At 38.9% G+C, this 8,609-nt stretch overlaps 2 protein-coding genes across 2 annotated transcripts; one reads left to right on the top strand and one right to left on the bottom strand.

Moving 5' to 3' along the window:
- Positions 1-2,434: 2,434 nt before the first annotated feature.
- LOC131669167 (myosin heavy chain, clone 203) lies at positions 2,435-5,440 on the top strand. The gene is made up of 7 exons (XM_058943872.1): positions 2,435-3,284; positions 3,384-3,600; positions 3,741-3,917; positions 3,977-4,669; positions 4,746-4,892; positions 4,964-5,197; positions 5,312-5,440. The coding sequence occupies exons 2-7, from the start codon at positions 3,538-3,540 to the stop codon at positions 5,330-5,332; spliced, it is 1,335 nt and encodes a 444-aa protein (XP_058799855.1). The 5' UTR covers positions 2,435-3,284; positions 3,384-3,537; the 3' UTR covers positions 5,333-5,440.
- LOC131669168 (iron-sulfur cluster assembly 2 homolog, mitochondrial) lies at positions 5,228-7,589 on the bottom strand. The gene is made up of 3 exons (XM_058943873.1): positions 6,379-7,589; positions 5,918-6,139; positions 5,228-5,850 (listed from the first exon to the last, which is right to left on the bottom strand). The coding sequence occupies exons 1-3, from the start codon at positions 6,471-6,473 to the stop codon at positions 5,673-5,675; spliced, it is 495 nt and encodes a 164-aa protein (XP_058799856.1). The 5' UTR covers positions 6,474-7,589; the 3' UTR covers positions 5,228-5,672.
- Positions 7,590-8,609: the final 1,020 nt, after the last annotated feature.

Consider the following 8,609-nt stretch of genomic DNA (forward strand, 5'->3'; position numbering starts at 1 on the left):
ATCGCTGCCTGTTCGAGCAACTCTTTTTTGCTACTCGACGCCTCAGCAGAAAGCTTCACTGACTGATCTGCGTTCTCCCGTACAGCGTAACCTTCGTTAGACCTCTTTCCCGTCGCTCCAGAGCTATTAACGCTAATCGCGCCTCGGCTACTTTTACATTTTTTAATTAAGGATTAGATCTGCTTGCGTCGCATTGACCCACGTTGACCCGCGTTCACCCGCAAAGACGGCTCAAATCGTCCAGGGTCTCGCTTGTAGCTGCTGCTTTTGCGGGCGGGATGGCAGCTTTCCACGATAACGCACGCTAAATGCACAAATAGCCGAAGCGTTATGGTACTTTAAATGCCTCTACTGTGCTAATAATTGGCATTCAAGTTAAAATGCAAATTTCATGGCGCATAACTCGGACTAAGAGAATAGCCAGTTTGGCGAATAAAACTATATCGATAGCCAAACGAGGATAAGCTAACCAAGTGTTTCGGCGATTGAAGCATCACGACGACAAATTGACATTGATTGATAAATGCCAGCGCAAACGGACTGACAGCTATGCCAACACTTAAGATGATTAGTTGGCGTCCTATAAAAGTCAATTCGCGAGCATTTTTCCAGATGAAAGAAAAATGGCTTGGAATGAGCCTTTTCGCATTACAGTAGGGAGTCATATTTTTTATCTGACCGGCGCCAACTAAAGCCTACAGCCTCGTTGTACATACGAGCTATGAGATCGTGAAAAATGTCGACTATAACCTGAATATACTGCAGCGCTCTGCAGTAGCTGGTTATACTTTCGGTTGGGTATGCCGGCGCCACGAGTGTCGATCAAAATGAAATTAAAATGAAATCGCCCTGGCAACCAAGTTGGTTGTGGCGGACCGGGAGCAAGAGATCAACGCCACGAGCGAACTGTGCAGCTCAACTCGCTCGTCGACACGGCCTCAAAGCGTGCAACGAAAGAAAGAAGAAGAGGAAGAAGAAGAAGAAGAACTGCAGAGAGAGGCCAGAGAAAGCGTTAATGCAAGGCCTGGCAGAGAGGCGCTCGGCCCGAGAGAAAGAGAAATGAAGCTTGCGCGCGGATGAGTGACGGAGCGTGAAAGAGAGGCGGCTCGGGCTGGTCCCAGGGGCAAGTTTGCGGCGAAACGCGCGAGCAGCAGCAGCAGGCTATTCGCCCCGACAAATACGTCGCATCGCTCTTGTACTCGCTCCCCGGCCGAATGAAGGAAGCCCCAGACTGCAGACGGCCACAGCTACATCTCCGCGAGCAAGCGCTGGGAATTGCCACTCGCACGGATGCACCGCCAACCAACCGCCCGATTCTGCTTATTTCCAAACGTCTCACTGCCATCCGGATTACTGTGATTTACGAGCATCGCAGATCGTTTCACAAACGCCAACGCTTCTGTATCAAGATGCGATATTTATCACGCTACATTTGCATAATCTTGATTTGGGCTGTAAACAATGCCCTGTATCCTCGTCATACGCGCAGAAAAGCTCAGTCAATCTATCCACTTGGGAAATAAATCGCAAGTGTTGCCGCGCCGTTCAACGAGCTTGCACACCATAATTCCGAGCGACACTCTCGCGCGCGCCTGTTCACGAACAGTATAGGTTTTACATAAACCTCTTGCAAGTTTATTGGAATACACACGTGGCACAGATTTTTCCTCCGCGAGAAAATGAAATATCCTATCGGACGGAGGCCTGGCGAGCAAAGATGGAGGACGGGGGAAAAACTGAAAATAGAAAATGCATGCTCTGCTAGCTCTGTCGTGCACTCTTGCTTACTCAGCACGTGAAACACCTATTTCGTCCTCGCACGCGCATCTACATGTATACACCTCATTTGCCTTTCCTTCCAGTTTCTCGTCTCGTTCGGTATAAAAAGAAAAAGGTGCGCTGCGCACGGTCCCACAGCCAAATTTCGTCCTGTGCCCTTCTCTGCAGCGGGGCTTGTGCACGACTTTCTATGCAAATTTCCGAATGTAAAATGAAAATAATAAAAGCAGCCTTAACGAGGTCGTTATGACGAGACCGAGGAAATTACGCGAATCCTATTGTTTATACGCTTATGCGAGCAGTCTGATTAACATAGTCACATGGAAATCTCATTGTTTTATTGTATTCGGATCATTATGCTTTCTTTTTTGTCCGCCACGAACCAAGGAGCTTTTCATCATACTTCCTTCAACGCGTGAAAGGAGAGCTTCGGTAACGCGTCCAAGGGCTTTTACAATTTAACTCGTTTAATCGGTCGACTTGGTGCACGGTATTATAATTAACGCTCGATATTTTTTCAAATTATTCAAGCTTTTCATTTTATTTGTTTATTTGTTTATTTGTTGCATTACTTCTGACAAAATAAATTTAATCGATTACCTGATAGCCAGTATTTACCCTATTTTGTCTTTTTATCACCAAAGTTAGAAGGTCAATTATACTATTATACAAAAGTACTGGCGTTCGGAGGGAAACTTTTTACGTGTATCATTATAGAAAGAGTTTTTGGTCAATAATTTACATGGGCAAAAAGTATACACTACCGTTATCAAGGAGACATTCTATTTTATCGACCAACGATTTCTTATCAACGAGCAGTATGTACGCTTGATAAAAAATTAATGTCGCATCATCAAGCAAAGAGAACGCGTGCGATCAGACTCTCGTATAGACTGTTGATTATAAACAGGTAATTTTAACTATGCATTGAATAAACATCAGGAAAGTTCAAACTTGGCGCCGAAAGCACACGAGTATTGCAATTTGCAGCCGACTTCAAAGTGTATTCGTAGCGCCTTCGCAATTCAAGCGTCTGAGCGGTTTGTACTCACTACTCTGTCGTCTGAGCACTCTGAGCCTGAGCTGCTTGGGCCTGAGGCCGGAGGCGAGATAGCAACAGCAAATTAAAGCGCTAACACGGTCAACAAGATTGCACCGTGTGAGCACTGTGCACCGTACACTCTGCCTAACATACTTAAACATATAATATAATCATCTATACAGCGCGACTACAATAGTCTATTCAAAATAAGCAAGATTAAAAACAGACATAATAAAAGCCTCGGTAACAGTTCGGGGGCGTTTTGCTTTCTCGATTCGCGCGCACGGTGCTATAGTTACCCATAGTGTTCCTCAACCTTAAATCTTTCGACAAATAAGTGTCAGGATGCCTGCTTGACCGTGCGAAAGACTCCACTTTCGGATCCGCTCTCTTTCTTCCTGATTGCCCACTGCAAATCTTTGACTGAGTGAACAAAAACAAAGAGAGAGAGAGAAGAAGAGAGGTTTGCGTGCTAGATTTTTTGCCGTTCATTTTCACAATTGACACGTTGACAGCCGAGAAATCAGTAGTGACTATTTTTTTTTGTGTCGTCGGAACTCAGGATTTTTAAAGGTGTCAGAGAGAGAGAGACAAGAATAACGATCAAGTGCCCTCTTGACCGCTGCAGGAAGTCATCACAATGATGCCTGATCATCGCTAATTTGTACATACAGATATTTTTCAACAAAGTGCTGGCTCTAACTTGTTTTAAAGCAATGGATAATTCCAATGGACAACTACAGATCAAATATCAAAAACTTGCTACGGAATACTCAAAGGTAATAATTATTCTTTACATGCAATCTAGCATTCTATTCAATCAAAGGACTGGCAAACTTTTTAAATTCTCTACTGTGCAATGACTATACATTACAAAAAGTTTGTATTAAAAACTTTATTATTATTTATACATTTTTAGATCCGTGCTCAGGCCAATGTGCTAAAAAGAGCTGTAATTGATGAACAGACTCGTAATACAGAACTTAGAGAACAGCTCAAAGAAAAGGAAGTTGAATTGAGAAGAGCAGAACAAGAATTGGACAGTTTGAATTTTCGTAATCAACAATTAACTAAGCGTGTGACTGTTCTTCAAGAGGTAAGAAGCTTAAGTACTGCATTGGTTCTCAAGTTAATAATTAATATTGTGCTTTCTAGGACCTTGATAAGGCACAAATTAAACCAAGTAAAAAAGGAAAAAGTAAAACAGTAGACAGTAAAATTCAGCAGATTCTTGCAGCACCTAATCATATTCTTGATGAAGAATTTCAAAAGAAAATTGTTGAAAATGCTCAATTATTATCTCAAATCAGTGATAAAAATAAGGAGATTGAAAGCTTGCTAGATAAAGTACAACATTTGGAATATAAATTAGAACTTTCAGAAAAAGTTAAAGTTGATTTAGATAGCAAGTATCATGAAATAATAGAAAAATTGGAACGAGAAAAAAATGATGCCCAACGAAAGCTCAATGAGAAATTAAAACATGAAGAAACTGTTTCATGGTCCAGTGGTGAAGGTAAAAGAGAAGGCTATGATTTAGATTTAAAATCTGGCTACACAAATCATAGGCAAGAACATTCTCCATTTTCATCGCCATCAGCCTCACGGAGGTCTTCTAAATCAACAGTAGAAATAGGACCTCAACGAAAGACTTGGTCCACAACTCAAGATGAAAATAGCGAAGATTTTGAATTTATAAAGCTATGCGAATTAGAGAAAGAACTGAATCACTGGAAAGCACAATTTAATATTGTAAAAATTAAATACGATGAGATTAATCAGAAAGAAAGTAATGAAAAAAGAATTTTCGAGGCTAATGGCTTAGAGCCAGTAGAAGTGAGCAATATGGTATGTATAGTATACATTATTATTATAGTTAAAGAGTCAGCAATGTACTATTGTTATAGCATCAATCATTTTTTAGATTGGGAGATTGTCTGCACCTTTTCCTATACCAGAAGAGATTGAGACTAGAGAAACAAAAATTAGAGAGTATTTTTTGCGAGAAATCGATAGGTTAATAACAGAAAAATACATATATCATGTTAGAAATTTAGCTATAGCAGCGAATGTAAGCATTGACATTCATATCTATATTTGTATCTAATTTAATACATTTACTTAATTTATTTATCATTTCAGACTGAAGTCATGAATATTCATTTAGATACAAGTGAGGAAAAAAGAGAAAAATGTGAGACTGCATTGCTAGAAGCTCTTTCACAAATTAAAATTTTGCAAGAAGATAAAGAAGTTCAAGAAGGAAATTATAAATTGCAACTCAGTACCATGAGTGAACATCTTGCTAATATGAATGAAAAATTAATTCAACAAACAGAAGAGATTCAACAGCTGAAATTTCAACTTTCAAACAAGGTAAACATGTATAGTAAATTTTAACTAGACAATGGACAACTAACATTTATTATACTTATTACAAGGATGTACATATTTCTAATAAATAATTTTGATACTATTTATAATTTTCAGAATGGTAAAAGAGGAAAATAAGCTTGTTCTAATTACAATCCACATCAATGATCTAACACATTTCACAATGTAGCAAGCTCTACAAGGAATTCTCCACTTTTTGTAAATATTTTGACCACGATATCGAATTTCAATGTGCTCCTAACTGCAATAGTAGCTAAGAGCTTTTTGACTTGGTGTTGCGTTATGTATGAATTCTAAATAAATTTAGCACTCATTATTTGAGTGTTGAATATGTACATATAAAACTGTTTGTCTTGTTTGTTAATTAAAAATTTTAAACTTAAATTGTGATTGTAATATTTTACATATCACATATTTAGATAATTAAATAGTAATCCTAACTGGTTCTATTCAGCATTCAGTCTAGTTTTATTGCAAAACTTGCACCACAACTGCAACCCTGCTCTGCTAGAGGATTATTCGTAATTCTGAATGCAGAACGAATTAATTCTGTATGATAGTCTATAGTTGCACCTTTAATATACTCCAAGGAAGTAGAGTCTATAACAATCTTAGCTCCATCTTTCTGGAAAATTCTAACAACAAATGAAAACTTGAGTCTTTATCTTGTAAAAAATGTAAAAGTGAAAATTAAAATCTTACTTGTCATCATCATTTATACTACTATCCAAGTTGAATTTATACTGGAAACCAGAGCAGCCTCCACCTTCGACAATAACCCTCAAACAAGTGTTTCCTTCGGTGATTTCTTTCAAACGTTTCACACAATTGTCACTGATAATTATCTCATCTTCACGGGTATTGCTAGCAACTTTGGTAGACAAATTTAGCAATCTCAAATCGGAAGCCATCGTCCATGGTGTTCTGTATTTCGTTTCATAACGAAATAACAAGAGGTTAGAAAAAACTGAATCGTAAAAAGCTCTATTGAACATGCTTAACAATTGCGCATCAATTCAACGTTAACATTATCAAACATTATAAACAATCATTAGTCTTATCTAAACGGAGCTCAATCTTTGCATGTTGATAATGTCAAGTAACGAAATAAACATTTCGAAAGCAAGCAAAGGCAGCAGTAAAAGTCTGTGGATTGAACTTACACCAAAAGTCGTGAGAAATACTGATTCGAAGCAAAATTAGAAGAGAGCCCCCAAACCGAGCGTGACAATTTGACCATGCTGAAGTAAATTGACATTTGTCATCGTCCTCCGAGTCCGAGCGAACGAATCGAATTACATGTACCGCACAGAAGACATTACCCACGTAGCCATCACAGAACTCTGAGCTTTCAACGATAGGTCGAGCCACTTATCAATTAATTTTTTTCCCACCATGCCAATACACACGTGGATTTATTTTTTTCTTTTCGACACTCCCTGTGCAAAGTGCGTCTTTCCCACACCTTTGGCAGAAAACGTGCGTTGAAAATCGCACTTTCCACACGTCGTATAAAAAAATACGGTATGATACATATTCGGGAAAGAGTTTCTCGTCTCGTGTGCTTTTCCACCCTCGCTTCGCTCGAGCGTAAACGTCACACGAGACCAGAATCTACTTTCCCGCACTTGTATCGTAATGTACTACTTTCTTGCGCTTTATGGTAATTTTCATGCCACCAAAGCAATTCACCATTACGAAGATTAACAATTCATTAAATATAATTATAAAACGACGATAGGTACAAGAATAACAGCCGCGGGAGTTTCACCACAAACTCGCGCAAGCGTGGGTGCCGAAGAAGCTGTGGCCCGTGGCACGATGGACCGCGTCAGGCACACATCACTACAAAGAAATTGTACCTGAACACGTGGTCGCGACGAACTTGATCTCGATAAAAATTCATCGCCGTACACAAGGGTGACGTATATTTTTACTCGCTGCGGCTATTATACTGCGTTTCTTCTTTGAAACGCTTTGAATACTTATAATTAGTGATTCGTCATAATTTTTGGAGGTTATCAACAATAACAAAAACAATGAAGGAGATAAAAGTAAAATCATTAACCATTGATAATTAACGAACTTTAAGAATTCATTAGTCTGACACCCTGCTACAACATGTCTGACTAGCTTCTGATCATATCCACTTAATTTTCTTAAAGTTCGTATTTCAAGGTGTAACTGGATATGCATCATATCGACTACCATGCGTGATCGCGCGGTTATGCATTCGTTGATTTCGCTGATGAGTCGTTAATCAAACGAGGCAAAAAAGCGCCAACTCGCAAGGAAGAGGGCGATCCGGTCGATCCGAAATAGCACGATGATATGTGAGCAGACCAAAGATATTATAGACCAGACTCTAAACTTGGAAAACACAGAAAGGCCGCCACAGCGTGTCCGCTTGCAAAGCTTACGGTGCCATAAGCTCTTCGCGTTTATAGATTATTCGAGCGACAACGGGAAAAGCATGCCAGTCGCACGATCAAGTAATGGTAATTCACGTGCATTCGGTGTGTATACGCATGCACACCTATATGAAAAGCTGCACAAGTCGAGTGTCGAGCACTTTCTCTCGCTGACGTTCTTTGCCTCGACCAGCCATATAGGCGCATGAGCTTGAATGACAAGGGGAAAAATTTTTTTTTCTAAACTTTTCAGCCTTCATAGGCGAGCCTGCATATTTCTTCCCAGGTTAATGAGACGTTTGTAACTTTTGCGTATGTCTGTTCAGTTACTATTGTTTTGGTCTTTACGAAATCTCTAATCGTTACTAATACTATTATCACATGTTTACAGTGAGCTTCTTAGTACTTTATTTTTACTAAGTTAAATTCTTCGAAATTTTTACTAAGTTAAATAAATTCTTCGAAATCATTTTACAATTTTTTACAAGTTTTTTACAATTTTGAGTATATCCCTTGCAATAACATTGACATCAGGATTTTGGGTCGGTGATTTGCCTTGTACGAAAAGTTTATATGGTCCGTAGTTGGTACTGTCGTATTCTGTAAACATCGGAACAAAGGAGTTTTAGGTGTAGGTTCCTGTGGAAGTTTGGTTAGGGGGCACTGCTGTATCGACTGCTGGCTTAGTATGAGTATTTGTTAGATTATCGATATCTTTAACTTTTGGATAGAAGTTTTCTCCTTTGTTAGAATTATTTTTGAATTCATTGGAATTTCTTTGTAAGGGAACCACTTTTTGATTAAGTTGTGTATTATTTTTTTTTTTTTTTAATTTGTTTGATTTTTTCTAGGGTGCTTAGTGCATCTGTAGCATTTTTCTTCTTATTTGTTGAAATCACTTCTATTGTTTCCGTAATATCCATAGCGTTTTAATCTTGTATTTGATTTTTCGGCTTATTATGATGTGTGGTTAGGTTTGAAGA

This window comes from Phymastichus coffea, unplaced genomic scaffold (genome assembly GCF_024137745.1).
Source record: "Phymastichus coffea isolate CEN01 unplaced genomic scaffold, Cenicafe_Pcof_1.1 PCOF00087, whole genome shotgun sequence".
Classification (NCBI taxonomy): Eukaryota; Metazoa; Arthropoda; class Insecta; order Hymenoptera; family Eulophidae; genus Phymastichus; species Phymastichus coffea.

What these genes read in the sequence shown, in the direction of transcription:
- LOC131669167 (XM_058943872.1), top strand. Translation starts at nt 3,538, where the DNA reads ATGGATAATTCCAATGGACAACTACAGATCAAATATCAAAAACTTGCT. An exon ending in GTGTGACTGTTCTTCAAGAG is followed by an intron (nt 3,918 to 3,976) that starts GTAAGAAGCTTA and finishes TGTGCTTTCTAG; the next exon opens with GACCTTGATAAGGCACAAAT. An exon ending in ATTTAGCTATAGCAGCGAAT is followed by an intron (nt 4,893 to 4,963) that starts GTAAGCATTGAC and finishes TTATCATTTCAG; the next exon opens with ACTGAAGTCATGAATATTCA.
- LOC131669168 (XM_058943873.1), bottom strand. Translation starts at nt 6,473, where the DNA reads ATGTCAATTTACTTCAGCATGGTCAAATTGTCACGCTCGGTTTGGGGG. An exon ending in TATTTCTCACGACTTTTGGT is followed by an intron (nt 6,140 to 6,378) that starts GTAAGTTCAATC and finishes AACGAAATACAG; the next exon opens with AACACCATGGACGATGGCTT. An exon ending in AGTATAAATGATGATGACAA is followed by an intron (nt 5,851 to 5,917) that starts GTAAGATTTTAA and finishes ATTTGTTGTTAG; the next exon opens with AATTTTCCAGAAAGATGGAG.